Source organism: Polypterus senegalus, chromosome 2, assembly GCF_016835505.1.
Source record: "Polypterus senegalus isolate Bchr_013 chromosome 2, ASM1683550v1, whole genome shotgun sequence".
In the NCBI taxonomy this organism is placed as follows: Eukaryota; Metazoa; Chordata; class Cladistia; order Polypteriformes; family Polypteridae; genus Polypterus; species Polypterus senegalus.
In genome coordinates this window covers 78,057,477-78,076,419 of record NC_053155.1, presented here as the reverse complement: position 1 = coordinate 78,076,419, position 18,943 = coordinate 78,057,477, and the positions used below count along the sequence as shown (strand labels likewise).

Here is an 18,943-nt window from a genome sequence, read left to right as displayed (position 1 = left end):
TTACTAATACTATAACAGGTCTATGCTCGATTTTCCAGACTTTTCCTATGATACAGAAGAACCTCTTCCAGAAGTAGGAGATGAACCCGTTCAAAAAAGTGCTTATCTGCTAATCATTAACAGCACACCCTCACTATCTGTTTGGGTCTTCCAGGTATAAACATCTGAGCAAGCTCAACAAACAGCCCAACACCTGTGATTGTGCAGAATAGATGGCATCAGATAAGATGACAAGACTACACCGATGTTTACTCCAAGGTGCTCTGACACAGTATACAGTTATGAGCATCCTTGTGTTTGACCATGGTGTTTGTTATGGGCCTGGGCAATACATGGTCAGCACAAAAATCCAATCTATTGCCTGGGTTTAGAACAGATATGCTCTTCCTCTCAAACATTGTCCTCTATGCATCTCCATCACTTTCAAGTCTGCTATTGTTTTTCTTGATTGCAGAGAGTTATGGATATGCACCTTAAGAAATGCATTATGTTTAATTAACAACTATATTAAACTATAGCTAAAATAGTAAGTAGTATGTAGTAGTAGTAGTAGTAGTATGTAATAGTATCTTATGGAACATGACATGTTGACCATCAGCACCCTTTAATTAATTATGCCTTTACAATGCTACTTTGAAAAAGAGGAAACTAAGTGTTTTTTTCTGTACAAGCTGATCAATACAGCATAATTAGCTGAAGTGAACATATCAATGCAATGCAATGCGATCTATCCTTTCACTGCCTGGTACATGTACATAATGCTGTAGCTGTTGGTTAATATTATTTTATCATATACCTGTGCCAATTCCTTTGTAAATGTTGATCATAATACCATTTACAAAATGGGTTTCTCAATGTTTCAATTTTAACATTAAAAAAGAATGCAAGCTGCTCCACATCCCAGAGTAGCTCAGGGGACATTTGGTCTCAAATTAGTTATGGATTACCTCAACCTTGGTCAGCTTATTGTCCTAATCCAGTTGAAATAAATCATTTGCAGCAAGAAATATGCCAGTGAATACAAGCCAGTGGTTAAGTAGTTTTAATATTACATAATATTCTCAAACCCACCTAGCCTAATTTAGGAATGTGAGAGGCTGGAGCCTACCCCTACAGCACTAGACTCGAGGTGGTAAACAACACTAGACAGAGCCTGTACTTACTGCGGCCTTGGTTTTCTGTTTTTGGCTGGCAGGAGTGGAATTTGGACACACATATAAAATCACTGAGCAAATAATTATGTTGAGTAGGGCCTCTTTCTGCTCTTGCAACAGCCTCAGTTGTTCTTGGCATGGATTCCGCAAATGTTGGAAAACATTTCTTTGAGATTTTGGTCAATGTTGACATGATTGCATCATACATTTTCTGCCGATTTGTATATACATATTGCGAATCTCCCATTCTACAACTTCTACTGGATTCAGACCTGGTAACTGGGAATACCACGGAAGAAGATTGAACTCATTGTCATGTTCACAAAAAGAATCTAAGATGGATTTTACTTTGTGGCCTGATACATTATCAGGCTGGAAGTAGCCATTACAGCTGTACTAGATATGTACGTTGTGGCCATGAAGGGACATCTGTGGTCAGCAACAATACTCATATAGGCTCTGGAATTCAAGCAATGATTGATTGGTATTAATAGGTGCAAAGTATGTGAAGAAAACATTTCCAACACCATCACTAAACCACCACCACCCTGGACTGTTGACACAAGGTTGGTTGGGTGCATGAATTCATGCTGTTGGCACCAGATTCTGACCCTACCATCTGTGATTCTGATTCATCAGACCAGGCTACATTTTTCCAGTCTCCAGCTGTCCAGGTTTGGTGAACCTGCAACTATGACAGCCTTTGGTTTTTTTTTTTTTGTTTTGTTTTTGGCTGACAGAAGTGGATCCCAATGTGGTCCTGTGCTGTTGTAGCCCATCTACCTCAAGGTTCATCATATTGTGCATTCTGAGAAGCTTTTCTACTCACCACAGTTGTACGGTGTGGCTATCTGAGTTATCATGACAAGGGCGTTTCTGTCTTCAGAACTGCCACACACTCGATGTTTTTTTCTTTTTCCTTCATGCCATTCTAAATAAACCCTAGCCTGTTGTGTGTGTGAGAATCCCAGGAGATCAGCAGTAACAGAAATACTCAAACCAGACCATCTGGCACCAGCAGTCATGCCAGGGTTGAAATCACTGAGATGACTTTTTTTCCTTTTTTGCTGGAGTTTGATGTGAACATTAACTGAAGCTCCTGACCTGTATTTGCATGATTTTATCAATTGTGCAGCTGCCACACGCTTGGCTGCTTGGATAATTGCATAGATAAGCAGCTGTACAGATGTTCCTTATAATTTGCTCAGTGGGTGGATAAACTCCTATTTACGCTGTGCGGTCGTATAAACTTAACCTACATGTCTTTGGGGAACGTAGGGGGAAAACCCCACTTGTAAACTCCACACAATGACTGAACCGGATTTCAATCTGTGACGGATATCATTAATAGATGCACTATATGGTAAATGTTATGAAAAACGAAAGCAAATTGCGATGGCGCGTGTATAAAGCAAGGATCCATTAGACATGTATCGTATTAAAAATCCAAGATGGACAACTTCTTGAAAATGAATCTGTATGCCCATGACTAAATGGAGAAGCAGCCAGTCGGCAAAGATGGAAAACGTCTGTAGAGAGATAAAAATAAAATAAGCAGTCCTTCCCCTTTAACAGTGCCCAGCCCATAGGAAGTCGTAATGCTGAGAGAGTGATAGAGGAAGTGAATGGGAGCAGAGGGCGATTGAGTGAGAGGGAGGAAAAAAAAGCAAGCCATTGCCTGCCGCATACGTACGGTGCCACACAATAACAGTAGTGATCCGGCTAATGGGCTTTCGTTTACATGGAGGGTTAGATGTACCAAGCAGGAGTCCATGGAGTCCCCTGAAGAAAAGCCAATAATCTACACTATGGAGAACAAACCGATTGCAACATGTGAGTGTTTGCATTTTCTAGCAGATTTTCGGTAGGACGATTCTGAAACTGGAGCTGGTCCGCCTTTCTGATACCTGCGTACCAGCAAAGGAATGCGGTGGCGAGGGAGTTAAGAGGGAAGCACAAGCACTCGTATTTTTGGAATACTGCTGTATTGGGCCTTATCTAGTGAGAATGCAGTGACAGCTATAAACTGGCCACCCCCGTGCTTTTATGTATTTATTGTTAACGTCCCATGACATCAGTGAAAAGTCGGACTTACCTGCCGTCCAGATTCGGGCTTGCTTGCTGGTCGCACAGGCCCAGTCTTGAGAGGTGGGGCCTTACAGTAAACAGGAGTCTTATAACATTTTTGAACAAAGGTTCCGGTTCGGAAGGCTCTTGGTATTTTGACACCGTGGCCCATGCTATGTGCATCACAACGGCGGCGGCGTTATGTAAGGCAGACCTCGGAGGTGGAGAGAAGAGCGTCTTGTGGCCGGCGAAGGGCTTTGCGTTTGGTGTTTAGCTTTTGCGGGCAGCACAGATTATACTGGGCACTTGCGCACAGCTCGCCGTACGGGGTGCATTTATTGAGAGGACTGTATTGAAATATTTACAATTTCCCCAAACGGAACGTTTGTTTGTAGGCACTGTCCGCTCCTTCGGCTTTAGTGTCCCCGCCACCTACATTGATTTGTAACGCTTCGGACTGCCGTCTGGACATTTCTTAAAGGTAGCTCGTTGGTTGGGATATGGGGGTTCTTGCATATTCTATTAAATGGCTGTGTAATTGGGTTTCTTGAAGAGAAGCTTTCGAAAAGGGGTTTGGGTCGCACCACACAGACCCATTCTTGGTTCATAAAATGACAACAAGGACACTGACAGAGCTGCTGTGACAGCGGCTGTTCGGAGACACGGCCACAGGTCGTGGAGGAAGAAACATCAGAGAGCAGGACGTGACTCCCCTCAATTATTTTACCAGTGAAGACAGCTTCTTTAGAATTCCTCAGAAGATAAGGACTTGTAACTGAGATCTTTATTTAGCACAGTCTGCCCTAGGGCTGCAGAAAAACAGCGTTGGCCTAACGGGCATTTGTCACAGAAAGGAGAAACTGATGCCCAACCTTAAGTCTTCATAGGCATCTTTACGGGTTCTTCTTGGTTTTTTTAAACAGTATTAGCAGCCATACCACCTGATCTTCACAATAGGTAATCCACCTGAAGCTAAGCATGTTTGGGCCCCACCAGTACATGGATGGGAGACCATTAAGGAAAAGCTAGGGTTGCTGCTGGAAGTGACGCCAGGGGACGCTTACTCTGTGGTCTGGACGTGGATCCCAGTGCAGTGACAGGGACACTGTGCTGTAAACATTAGTAGCGTTTTTTGGATGAGATGTAAAACTGAGGTCCAGACCCCCTGTGGTTTTTAAAGATCCCTGGCCTTCCCCATCAAAATGTATGATATTTTCTTGCGTCCTTGCTAAATTGTTCTCCATGGCCTGATCATTCTAGCCCCCTAATTAATTCCTGTCTTTAATTGACTTACTATTTCTCTCACTCCTTCACCAACTAAAACCTGATGTATGGTGAACATACTGATGCAAGAATGGCTGTTACCGCATCATCCAGATGGATGCTACACGTTGGTGGTGTTTGAAGTGGTCCTGTCTATGTAAAGCACTTTGAGTAGGTTAGAAAATCGCAATATAAAGGTAATTGTTATTATTTATACTCGAATGTTTTCTTTTCACACAATCCAGCTCCGTAGGTTGTAGGATAATGGAGCCTTTCCCACTGTCACTGGGGCACGGGCCAACATTGGTCAAATCTCAGTGATCCATTGAAGCACCGATTATGTAGTGTCCAGGCTGAGCCAATGCAGAATCACTGATTCAGATAACATGCACGTGTCTGTGATGTGGTAGGAAAGAAACGCAGGGAGGGATATTGGGAGAATGGTGAAACTCTACGTGGAGACAGACCAGGCCAGAATTTCAACCCAGGCTTCCATGGTCTTGAGGAAGCAGTGTTTACCATTGGGCCACCTTCTTTATTTATTTACCATAATGTTTTTAAACTTGGTTAATCCACTTTGGGGTTCTGGATGCCAGTTTTACCATCATAGACCACAAAGCAGGAACCAATCTGGGATGTGTTGATTTTGTACATAATTTGTAGTAACACAAACGACTTTAAATCATTTTTTAAAAACCTTTCTTTATCCAGCCCATATGTTTAGGAAGATATAGGTCGTCTCTTTAGCATCAATGTCAGGCAGCAGCCGATAGTACATTACAGGGCAGATTCCGACACAGAACATTGTGCCATACTGCTGTCACTGTTCATATGTTTAAACCATGGGAGAATGCTCCCAATTACTTGCAAACTAATCCCTACACTAATTTCTTCTCTTTAATAATATGTTTATTAAAGTAGAACTAGAAATATGCTCAGTAAGTCATTGCAAGATCACTCCCATTCCCAAAGCATTTCAAGTTTCTTAATTTACCAAATAAACCACTGGCAAAAATCTCATCATAAGAAGTACACAAAAGACAGCATTCAAGTGAGATTGTTATTTCTCATAGCAAGGGTGGGATGTGTTACACTTTTATGAAAGGCTTTAGAAAACAAAAATGCTTTTTAATGTATTTTTAGAAACTGTTTCTGGCAGTGCAATAGGAGGTGGTGAGGTGTGTATTGGGCAAGTCAGATGTAGACACGTGGCTGTAGTCTACTGTGGAGCAGATGTGGAAAGTACATTTCATGATCAGAAAGGCCTTTGAGCATACAGAAACTTAAATAAATGTGAAGGTGAGGACAGCTTTGTTTTTGTTTTCTTCTTTTTGGCTGTTATGGATATATTGGAATATTTATTTGAGCTAATTTTGTTATGATAAGTGGGTAAAGCAGTTATATGAGTAGTATACACATACACACCATACAGTACATTATGCCATATTAAATACAAGATGGAAAGAGATATTTGGCAGTATACTGCTCAGAAAAAGATTTTCAACAGTCACAGTGATTATGCACTTACCAACAGTAACATGCTGAAATGGAAAGCTAGGATGGAAAAAGTCTGATTAATTCAGGGCGGCTAGGAAAATGGCACTGTGTACTGTGATGTCGAGATGAACAAACTTTAGTCTTTGGGGTACAAAGAAGTGATTTTTGAAAGATTTATCGTGATATTATCATGGACACTAAATTGTGTTAGTTTGGTGAAAGTAGCGACTTTTCAATAATTTGGTTGAGTGTTGAATGCAGATGGGTTCTGAGTTATATACACTGTCTCCAAGGGGTATATGTGTTTGGAAGAGAGTATGTTATTTCAAATTATATCCCATTAAGAGAAATTTTGTACATAACGTATGTGCGAGAGTCTGTTGATGTGACCTATTACATGTGATTTTCAAACGTTTTAACTTTCAGTGTCTTGCAGTTGAAGGTGGAAATTAAAGTGACAGATGAATCATTTTTAAATAAAAATGCTTTCTTCACCCCTGATAAGGGAACTTGTTCATCCTCAGCTGTCTGTTCATCCATCCCAAATTCTCTAAATGAGTTATCTTCTGTAGATTCAGAAAGTATTCAGACAACTTCAATTTGTTTTCACATTTTGCTATGTTTCAGTCTTGTACTAAAATCATTTAAATTAATTTTCCCCAGAATCAAGCAATATTCAAATCCCCAAAATGACAAAGTAAACACTGGGTTTGATACGACAAGCTTCACACACGCCTGTATTTGAGGATTTTATGCCGTGCTTGTTTGCAGATCCTCTCAAGCTGTGTCAGTTTGGATGGAGACTGTCAGTGGACAGCTGTTTTTAGGTCTCTCCAGGCGTGTTTGATTGGGTTCAAAGCGTTGGTTTTGAAGCTCAAGGACATTACCAAAGTTGTCTCTAAACTACTTCTACGTTGTCTTTTCTTTTGCTTGTGGTCATTGTCCTGTTGGAACGTTAACCTTTGGCCCAGTCTGAGGTCAGTAGCACTCTGGAGCAGGTTTTCATTAAGGATATCTATGCATTTGCTCCTTCAGCTTTTCCTCAACCCTGTCTAGTTTCCCAGTCTCTGCTGCAGAATAACATCCACACAACATGATGCTGCCACCACCATGTTTCACTGTTGGAGTGATAATGCACAGGTGATATGCAGTTTCTGGTGTGCTCCAGAGATTATACTAATCTTGGTTTTATCCGACCAGAGAAGCTTGTTTCTCACAGTCTGAAAATCCTTTTGGTGCCTTTTTGTAAATTCCCAAGTGGACCTCCCTGTTTCGTTTACTCAGGAGAGGCTTCTGTCTGGCCTCTCTGATAAAAAGGCCAATAACACCAGGTCATGTCACCTGCAAAAGTTCTCTGATCATTCTGCACTTATGGGGTGTATTGATAAAGAGGATGAGACAGAGTATAGGAAGGAGTCAGGTGGAAAAGTTTGTTCCTTGGTGGAAAGAGAATTATCTGCATCTTCAGCAAAACCAAGAAAGTAGTTATTCACTTGTGCCGCACCTAACAGCCTCTATGTCCAGTCAGTATTCAAGGTGTGGATGTAGAGGTGGTCCACTCCTACAGTTACTTGGGAGTCTAAAATAAAGACAGGTTGGACTGGTCTCGCAACACAGAGGAGCTGTATAAGAAATGGCAAAGACAGGCTCTTTTTTTCCTAAGGAGACTGTGTTTCTTTAATGTGGGTTGTGACATCCTTCACATCTTCTCTAACTCTCTGAGGGCCAGTGTAATTGTCTATGCTGTGGTGTGGTAGGCAGGTAACTTCACTTTCAAGAAAGGTCCACTGAATCAACATGCTAATTAGAAGGGCATACTCTGTTATAGGACACACTCTGGAGCCCTTGGAGGTAGTAGCGAAGGAGAGAATTGAAATAAAGCTGAGTGCCATTTTGAACAGTGCTGCACGCCCTCTCTCTGACACATTAACACTGAAGACTTAGAATTATTCAGCAGAATTGTATCAAGAAACGCTACTAGGGCTCCTTTATACTAACAGCAATAAGCCTGCATAGTGCCTCACTGTGACAGGCAAGTCAGACATTTTCTTTAATTTTAATTTTCTTGCTTTATAACCATTCCAGTATGTGTATTATTTATTTATTTAAAGAGCTTCTGTAAAAAGTCAGATTCCCCCTGAGGACAAATAAGTTCTATCAATTGATCTGTTGCAGCGATAGTTGCCCTACTAGAAGTTCCTTCCTTCACCACACAGGTTCTTTGTCAAGTCTCTTACCATTGCTCTTCTTGCAGGATTGCTCAGTGTGGCAAGCTCTAAGAATAGCTGCTGTTATTCCATACTTCTCTTTTAGAATTATGAAGGCAACTGTGCTCTTGTGAATCTTCAGTGCTGCAGGAGTTGTTCGTAGCCTTTCCCAGATTTGTGCCTCAGCACAATCCTGTCTCTTTATGTTGTGCATGCAGTTCTTTTGACCTCATTGCTTACATTGGCTCTGACACGGTCAGCTGTGAGATTTTATATAATTAGTTGTTAACCTTTCCTAATCTTGCTTTGGCCACAGGTTGACTCCAAACAAAGTGTAGAAATATCTTGATGATGATCAATAGAATAGGTTGCACCTGAGTTAAATTTCAAGGGTCAGAGAATAGGGTCTGACTGTTTGTCAGTTTAGTATTTCAGAACTTAGATGAGGTCCCACTCTTGCACATATTAACACTTAACATTGGGACAGTTTAAAGTCATGAGATAATCTGTCATGCATATCTTTGGGGAATGGGAGAATTTCTACACAGACTGTCAGTGGCACTTCCAGTTATAACAAGCAAAACTCTAGGCAAGTTTCAAACCAAGTGGCTAGACCTGTACCTGTAGCTGTTCTACAACAATGATGTAATGAGCACATACAAATACAATTTATGTAATATATAATAGATTTGTATAATAAATTCAGTTTATTTATCAGATTGCAATTTATGAGGCAGTGTTTGATATCTTCAACATGGGCGAGTCATAGACTAATGTTCATGTGGCTCAGCTTGCAATGATATACGTAATGCATTAATGGCATCTCACAATCACAGAGAGGCACAGTTAAAAGGGCTGCTAAAACCATTTTAATTGCTAAAGACAGATTAGCAAACACTTAATTTGTTGTGCTGTTTAATGTTTTGAAGCTGAACTAATATCTATTATTTTAAAAACCAAATCGTTGCAAGTGCAGTAGGTATTTGTACAGCACATATTTGAATGTTAAGAGAATTACTGAAATGCAGTCTCCAGAATGTATGGATGCATTACTGCAGTTAAAGTAGCCAGTCCACTTTAATTCTGGATGAGTCCTGGCTTAAGCATTAGCAAATGTGTGATCACTTATGTGCATTATCTTGTTTTTTCAAAAAAAAAAAAAAAATGTTTTGAAGGAATTCTGAAATACTTGGTTAGGATTAGTGGGTAATCACCCCTAAGGGTTGTTGTTTTGTTTTTTAGCTGGTACCCTTAGCTTTCCTGTTTCACAACTGGAGTCATTGTGAAAAAAAGGTTTTATTTTCATAGTATCTGATTCTTTAATTTTATTTGCCGAAAATAACATTGCATACGATCAGGTCTAACTTACACTCAATGAGGAAGATAACATTACATACAATCAAGTCAAACTTAACTAAACAGATTTCCACCCTCACCTAAGAGAAAGAGAGCAACAGCAAGAGCTGTATAAACAAAACAGAAGAATGTCATTTTCCCCAATATAAATAAATATTTTAAGATTTGAATGATTAGATCTTGCCATATTTTAAAAAAGTTTTGATCAGATCCTCTAAGCGGGAATTAGATTTTTTTTTTTCCAATTTGAAATAGTATAGAACATCAGTAACCTACTGACTTACAAAAGGTGGGTTGGGGTTCTTCCACTTGAGCATGATGTGCACTCCCGGAACATCTGGCTGGCACAGTGAGCCTGGAACTAGACTGCAATGTTCACAGGTTGCCCTAGATACATTTTGGACAATTTTAAACAAGATACATGTGACTGATTAAAGATTTTAAGGTGGATGATTGAATGCTTTGTGCATATGGAGCTAGCTGTATTCTATGCATGGCTGCCTTCCACTCCTTTTCTCAGATGGTAAGTTATATGATCCTTCCTCCACCGGACCCTAGGATCTTTGAAAGGAAGAGACTTTAAAATGTTTTTATAAATAATTGAGATGCTGTGCGAGTCTTCAAAACCCATTTCTAGGTTCCTTTTAGCAAAGTTTCTGGTTTGAAAGTAGTGAAAATATTGTTTTAATGGGAGCTCAAATTTGAAGCGCAATTGTTCATAAGATGCTAAAACATAATCTATATACAATTCTCAGCTAGTTCTAAGTGAATTAAGTTGTAGAGTTTCTTTGTAAATTGATTTTTTTTTATCTTTAGTGTGATAAAAAAAATAGGGGAAAACAGCATTTGAACAATTGTATATTTTGATAAAAAATAAAAGTAATGCAGTCTTTTGGATAGTATGTGAGTTATAGAAGTAAATAAAATTTTCAGCAGACTTTTGCTAAAACCATCTGTTAGGAAATAGTGGATTGGAAAAAGGAGGGGCAGAGCTAAATAGGAAAAAGACAGCCAGGAAAGTTGAAGTAAAAGAGTTTCCCCTTTACATATACAGGAAGATGTTAGGGCATTTGGGGACAAGATTTACCCATTTTAAAAATGTGACTTGGGAGCTGTTGTAGTGTTTTTTTTTTTTTTTGTAAATCTGCTTGTAGTTTCTATTTTTATGAGAATATCACATTTCTAAAATATTTTTCCATCTTAGTGCTATGTTAGTAAGAGCTAGACCATATTTATGTAATGGGAAACTATTTGTAATGCTTTACAGAGGAAACACTGAATTGGATTAAGCAAATTTTAAAATGTTGTATTATGTTATTCTTTAACCCTTCACTACTCACACCATTTCTCATCTCATACGTACTTGCGTGGTGCACTTTATGTACCAGTGTTAAAATGGCTATTCATATGCATGTAGTGAGGTTGTACTATATAATATTATAATACTTTAAAAACATGTACAATTTAAAATTAATTTAAAACCATATTACTGAATAGTATGACACAGTCTAGGACTGTCTAAAAATAAACCTGATCCATTTCTCCAGTGCTCATTCGTCACCGGTCAAAAAGCTTTCATCCACTGCAGGAGTTGCACATGTATCATATTTCACTTCAGATGTTGAATGCTCTTTACAAGAAGAACATCTCATCATTGTCATACATATGCAAGTACCCTCGCTGTGTACCAAATGCACCATATGGAAGTTACAGCTGGGGGCACACTGGAGAGAAACCATTGCGACACTGTACTTGTAGTGAGTCATGCTGAGGATAGATGGCAGATGCTGCCGGTAGGGTCAAGTAAAAGGATTTTGGACAAAAATAACTGAGATTGGTATACAAAATAGACCAGCGTGAGTAGTTAAGGGTTAATGAGCTCGGAGTATATTTCCCCTTAGGGAAAGTATATAAAAAAAGCCTGTGTTTTTGTATGTTTAGCCACTTGTGTCATTTTACAAGTTATTTGTTGATATGTTTTGAAAGTGGGGGATAAAAAACATTAGAGGTACCTGCTGGATATGAAAGACTGATAAGAGTCTTTGTCTCGAGCTCCAGAATGTGATTTCATTCACTAGCCCTAGTATGTTTCATCCATCAGAACTGGTAACTGCTATTTGTGGTTAGTGAAATACTATTAAGACACATTATTTTTCAGATGTCATTTAAAATCCTCCCGTACAATTTGAACATTTCAGAGGGGTGAGACAGACTTGTAGTTGTAGAATCTAGGTTTAATAAATTGACAGGTAAGAACATGTAATCCATATTTTTCTGTGACAGAAGTAATTGTTAAATCTAGAGCTAGCTAGGTGTTTTTGACACAGAGTTATTGTAATTTGTAAATAATTCTAGAGGGGAAAGACTCGGTGAGTGTCAATACTGATCCAATTCTAAGTTTGATTTAAAAAGAAAGAAAAAAAGTCCCCTTCTAGATACCACATGTAAAGCTTGGTTGCTAAGAAATATCATACTGGCACTTAATGCTGTGAAGGCTTGTCTTTTTCAAATGGGACACAAGTCTGAATTTCTAAATTCTTGTAAAAATATTGAAATTGTGTACATTTTAATTATGTATTTTTCAGTACGGCCTAAACACAGGCATGGCATGCACTCATTGTGTTATGTGATATTGTTGGGTATTATAGACATCCAGTAAACACAGATTCGTAAGGAAATGCAGACCTCCTGTTGGATGCACAAAAAGAAATTTCCTACATTTCTAGGCGTTTGGAAGGTTTTTCTTTTAAATGTTGTGTGAAAGACCATTAAATTGAGAAGAAAAGCTGGTTTATAGATAATACTACTTCTAAATGCTTTTGAAGATTTTTGCCTTGCAATAGGCAAGTTTTGGTGACTTGCATTATTTGAGTGCAATTGATTTATATTTCTTTTGTTTTTCTTGTTGGAGCTCAGGCAGCTTAAGTGACTTGCTCATGGTGACACAGCGTCAGTAGCAGGATTTGAACCCACAACCTCAAGGTGTGAAGTTCAAATCCTTAGCCATTATACTATATTGCCCTGTACATTAGTTTCGGTTGCCAACACAAGGCAGCAGTTTCTAAGTCCGTTCATTTTTCATTATTTCAGTGCTTCATTGGACACTATCAGTTATGGCTTTTTAATCCACTCTCTGAAAGACGGTGAAATCTCTTGTTTAAAGTTGACATTTTTTTCTTTCACTGGACAGAAGGAACATGTTTCCTTATGGAAACACAAGTTAAATCCCAGGTATATTTCCTGTTTATGTCCTCAGGGATTAGTACTTATTTTTAATTGTTTTGTTTCCTGTGGACCAAATGTGATGTCAGCATGTTGGCCTTTCACTATGTGGCTGATGGCATGTAGATTTATCGACAGGACTCTCAGCATATTTCTTACACTATCTTGAGCTACTCTTAAGTTTGCATAACAACCACGACAGCTAAACAGCAATAAATCTGAAATAACTGTTCTAGACCTACCTTGCTAAATAAGTAAAACTAGCATTAACCATGTTGTTATAAATGGCCACTCTATTCTTATGCCCCCTCTGGTCAAAAATTGGGCCAAACTTTTATTTCAAAGTCAAGTTCCTTTCATCAGAAAAATGTTATTTTACCACTTTTGGATATGTACAGTGGTCAGTGCTGCTTCACTACTGATCCATCATCCTGGGTTGGAATCTATATGGAGTATTCACATGCTCCTTATTTGAATGCGAGTTATCTTCCATCATCCTCAAAGATGTGTATGCGATGTTAACTGAAAACAGTAATTTAGTCTTCTGCGATATGTGTGTATGAGTGGGCCCTGATGTATACAGTGCTAGCCCCCTATCTTGGGCCAGTTACCTGTCTTGTAACCAATACATAATAGCAGTGATAAAGATTTAATCTTTTTTGAAAATATTTTGAAAAATTCCTACATAACTTTAGACCATCATTGTCCACAAATGATGCAGAAAAGCTGTTGCATGAGAAGATACAGATCATAACTTTTGCAAGTGTTTGCTGGTCTTCCAATAAAACCACTTGCAGGTTATTTATTTGCAAAACAGTGTCTCAAATTTCTATCAAAAATACATATGCAACATCTCAGTTTTGCATTGGCGTTCTGTAATTAAGAGAATTAATTTAGCTTGTGCAGTTTTCAGTCAGTGGAAGTCACAATTGATTGTGACATTTAGAGATTTCTGTATTGATAACTAGGGGGCTCTGCCTCCTGCTCGCTTCCTTCAGCAGCCCTCGGGCAGGCGCTACATGCTAGCCACTTCACGGATCTGCCGCACACGTATGGGGAAGTGAATGTACAATTTAAACAGATTTTCATGGGAATTGTTCCATATGCATAATAGGACTATTTTACATTACAGTGAGTAATTAACCATAGTAAAAGGGAATAAATTGAAAGGAAATTGTTCCTTGTTGCGTTAGAGGTATTCGTTGCGTTATACAATTTTGTTATGTTTGGCTTTGAAATTAATAAGAAAATACTTTTTTAAACTTAAACTTTTACTGTAAAACTTCAGTAAAAGCAATTTTTTTAATTAACTTTTCATTAATATCACATTGAATTTTGATTCTGTGTTTGGACTTGCATCATGACAACGCAACATATAACTGCCCGTGAGTGAATATCATTTATTTCTCTCAAATAAATAAACCGACTTTTCTTAATGTTTGTCCCTGTGATTTGTTAATTGTCATAGCAAAAGCTATTGTAACGGGAAACTGTAAACGTTTTAATACGAATGGCATATCAAGATCTCCTTTGATGTCTGTCTACATTACCTTTCTTGACACCTGTTAAAATTTTACATGCCATTGCCGTGTAACTGATCAACAATTTTCACATTAATTCGTTTGACTTCATTGTTTCTCGATGCCAGGATTGCCCGTGTACTCATTTCTTCTGTTGATAACCCTTCGGGATAAAATTTAACAATAAGATTTCAACATAATGAGTCTTCTTTTATTGGGAGGTTAAAGTGAGGAAAACGTAAAAATTTATAAGCTGAGAGCGGAGGAACTGTGTCTGACAAAAGCATTCACATGAATGAGAGGTGAGAGGACTGTGGGCGTGGTTGTAAATGTTTGAGAGGAGGGAGGGACTTGACAAAATCTCTTGGCAAAAGTCTCAAGATTTTTTATAATAGAGAGATGTATTTTCATCTTTTGAAGTCTTGTATTCTAAGCTTCCAGCGACACACTGTTTCTTTTATTTAATAATTAGTAACTTTGCTACAAGCAACCTACCCAGCTTCCCTTACCTTATAACAACCCTGAGGTGAAATGGGTTAATCTGGACGAAGATTTAGACAGCATCTCTAGGCGATATAAAAAGTTCAGAGTAACCCACCCCATAATATTCTAATTGATGGAGAGAAAAGGAATCTCTCAATTAAAGTTTCAGTAGAGAAAGGGAATTCAGCTCTTCACAAAATATATTCTACTTCAGTACACACCAAACTTGTCATTATTCAACTAAAAATTATTCATTGTTCATATACTGTACAAGTGTATCTCATCTAAAATGTGTCTATGGCAAGATCCAACTTTGTGAACCAAGTCCTCAAGCTACTGGTTCATTAGGTCACTTCTTCTGGGAATGTCCTGCATTTAAACCATTTTGGGGAGAAATATTTGTATACTTCTTTGAGAGCCTTGGGCTTAAAATAACTCCATCCAATTGAAGTTTATATGTTATTTTTATGTAATAGGTTTGTGAAGTGAAAAAAAACAAAGAATTTCAATTCCTTTGATGTAATTTGCGTTTTATTTTATTTTATTGATATGCTTTGTTTCTGATACACAAAGATAAAAAAGAGAGAGAACTCCAGTTACTTAATTTTATGGTGCCCCGAAATGGGGGAATCATGTAGACAATGCGGCTTCCACTCCATGCTCCCATCCAGCTTCTGGGAGCTCTTGAACCCAACGCAGTCGGTAATGTCACTGATGAGCTGGGGCCTCATGTATAAACGGTGCATACACACAGAAATGTTGCGTAAAAACGTTTCCACTTTCAAATTGCGATGTATAAAACCTAAACTTGGCGTAAAGCCACGCACATTTCCTCATACCCTGTTGTACGTAAGTTCTCAGCTCGGTTTTGCAGACTGGAGGCACCCAGCATCAAAGCTGTGCTATTGTTCCTGTGTGATTACCTTCTTTTTCAGATCCACGTCCCTGACGCAGCTTTATAAATACACTGAAATTAACCGCTTATTGTTTATTAGTTTAATGCATCTGATTGTAATTAACCAGTAACAATATAATGGTCTACGGAATGGTGAAACTATTCCAAATACCATAACTGCTTTAACGTTGTTACTCTCGCTGCACCTTCTTTTTCTTCTTTCAGCTGCTCCCGTTAGGGGTTGCCACAGCAGATCATCTTTTTCCATATTACTTTCACTGCACCACTCGGAGCAGCTGATCGGAAAGAGAATTATCGCTATACAGCATCAAGCACACGCTACCTCAGCCATGCTTCCTATTTGAACTGCTTCTCACATGGCAAACGCTTCAAACCTTTCCTGTACGGACCTCACGCTTCAGAAAGAGTTTCATCCCAAGAGCTCTAAACGCACTCAATCAGTCCATCAACTGTTCCTTGTAGAACTGCTTGGACTTATAAATACAATCACCTCACTATAAACTTGCACTACAGTTATAATATTGCACAACCTAAGCCACTTTATAAAGAGCATATTTACATATGATAGTATCATTTTTAAGATGAAATGCAGGAAAATATGTTTATTATATTATACAGATAAAACTAACTTCATTTAAATCTATACTAATAAAAGGCAAAGCCCTCACTGACTGACTGACTCACTCACTCACTCACTCACTGACTCATCACTAATTCTCCAACTTCCCATGTAGGTAGAAAGCTGAAATTTGGCAGGCTAATTCCTTACAGCTTACTTACAAAAGTTAAGCAGGTTTCATTTCGAAATTCTACGCAAATCGGTCAACAACGTCCGCCATATTGAACTTTCTTATTCATGGCCCCATCTTCACGAAATTTGGTAGGCGGCTTACCTGCGCTAACCAAAACCGATGTACTGATACTTATTTCGGTGGTATGACGCCACTGTCAGCTGCCATATTGAACTTTCCAACATCACTGTAATGGAAGGATTTTTCTAAAGAGAGGGGGGGGGATCACGAGAGCAGATGGGCGTTGGTCGCTCAGCGCAAAAACCAGCTTCAAGAAGGAAAAGTACTGGGAATATGGCCAGAGGGTCATGCTGACTTGTTTTTCACTTCAAGGGGCTTCACTACGCAATTCTAATTTTTGTGTGCCTCCTGGTACCAGGTGTCGTCATCATCAGGACCAAGTGCAAAACAACACCGCGTCCCGTGGAAAGGTGTGTGTGCTGAAACTAATCACTTCTGTATACACTGCTTACACGTAAGCCGCTTTGGGCAAGGACGCTCAATTAGTATATAAGGGAAGGTTCCGCCCTCAGTTTCTTTGGAGGCTCAACCGTGGGGACAGCGCGCACTGCCCGGTAAATGAAAGGCTAAAAGGGTTGATCCTTTGACAAGACTGACAAGCGGGCCCCTTAGTCTACTGGTCTGGGGTGATGGCTCTGGGTCTTTTGATGTATGTTACTGTATGTATGTATGTTATTGTAAGTATAAGTTTGTCTCTTTGTCTATAACCCATTCATATGTATTTAAATGTTATAATTGATTAAGTAAACAAAATAGAAGTATTGGACCTCTTCTCTCTGATTCTTTGCCTACTTATGTTCTAATCCCTTGAACCATTTTCCCGTAACAAAACAATCACTAATTCTTTAACTTCCCATGTAGGTAGAAGGCTGAAATTTGGTACTTATTTTGGTGGTATGATGCCACTGTCGGCCGCCATATTGAACTTTTAATGGAAACCGATGTACATACTTATTTCGTTAGTATGACACCACTGTCGGCCGCCATATTGAACTTTCCAATGTCACTAATTCTCCAACTTCCCGTGTAGGTAGAAGGCTGAAATTTGGCAGGCTCATTCCTTGCAGCTTACTTACAAAAGTTAAACAGGTTTCATTTCGAAATTCTACACGTAATGGTCATAACGGTCAACAACGTCCGCCATGTTGAACTTTCTTATTTATGGCCCCATCTTCTAGAAATTTGGTAGGCGGCTTCCCTGCACTAACCGAAACCAATGTACATACTTATTTCGGTGGTATGATGCCACTGTCAGCCGCCATATTGAACTTTTCAACAGTCTTTGTTACTTATGGGCCCATCTTCAAGAAATTTGGTACACGGGTTCCTAACGCTAACTGAATCCTACTTAGGTACATATATACGTCCATAGCCTGCAGCTCGGTCACTGTGTGAGGTGCCGTTGGGTCCCCCATCCCAACGCCTCCCACGTTGTTGGCTGCTTGCCTATATAAGACCGTCCGTCGCTCCGGTCTCTACATTCCCTTCCTTGCTTCGCCATGGGATTCACGTCTCCCTACTGATAACTACAGCCTTTTTGTTTAATCCACGGCTTCTCCGCTGTTTTATTGTTTGTTTATTACAATTATAGTTATTGTATAGGTATTTTAGACTTACTTTACATTTCTCAGGTACCCATTTCCTTTATCATTCCAACCCCCATTACCATGTCTATCGAGGTGATCACTATTGATCAAAGAACTGTCACTTACCGAGTGGTTTCCATGCCTGGAGATGGCACCTACCTTTTCCATTTTCTTTGTTACATATTGCACGGCCATATCAGGCTCACTCTTGATATCCGGAGGAACATTGTGTCTTATGTATTGAATGACTGGGACAGGTTCAAGGTGTGGACTGATGACGGTACAGGAGATAATTATACTACACAGGAGCACTAGAAGAGTGAAATGCTTAAGCCCTTCACCTATGGTTCTGCATGTGAGTTGATGGCTGCCGCTGAATTGTTCGGTTGTCGCTTTAAAGTATACTGAAATAGCCAAATATTTTACACATTTCGACAACCGCCAATGCCTCTTAAATATTTTAGATTCACAAGTGACGATTTCAGTTTTGGACACTTTGATGTTTATGAATGTTTAAACTCTCAAAAGCTGGATGTGATTTTATCGCTGAAATCGGTTGTGTGCTTACAACGCTTGACAGATGCCGAATGTCACTTCAACACAACAAGTCCTGCAAATACTGTCGTAATTGAAACAAACCATAAAACTCAAACCGATTATGACAGCAGCAATCCAAGCTCTCAGATTTGAGACAAGATTACTGTTCACATGGCCAACTGTACGTTGCATGCTCAAGAGTAAGCTCAGCGCACAGCTTCGTCATATTACAACCAGAGAGCCGAACTGACAACATGGTATACAAAGAGATCCTTAACAAATAATTATTGGCATATTTTCCCTCAGTTTAAAAAGGTTTCATT

General features: G+C 39.1%; 1 protein-coding gene across 2 annotated transcripts in view; it reads left to right on the top strand.

Moving 5' to 3' along the window:
* The first annotated feature begins 2,792 nt into the window (after positions 1–2,792).
* The window catches only part of trappc10 (trafficking protein particle complex subunit 10), a 108,853-nt gene continuing 92,702 nt past the window's right edge, over positions 2,793–18,943 (top strand). The window contains exon 1 of one of the 2 annotated variants that reach the window (XM_039744030.1): positions 2,793–2,987. In XM_039744030.1, the coding sequence (XP_039599964.1) occupies positions 2,927–2,987 (61 nt within the window). In that variant the 5' untranslated portion in view covers positions 2,793–2,926. The remainder of the gene's footprint in view (positions 2,988–18,943) is intronic. The other variant, XM_039744031.1, reaches the window with a different exon arrangement.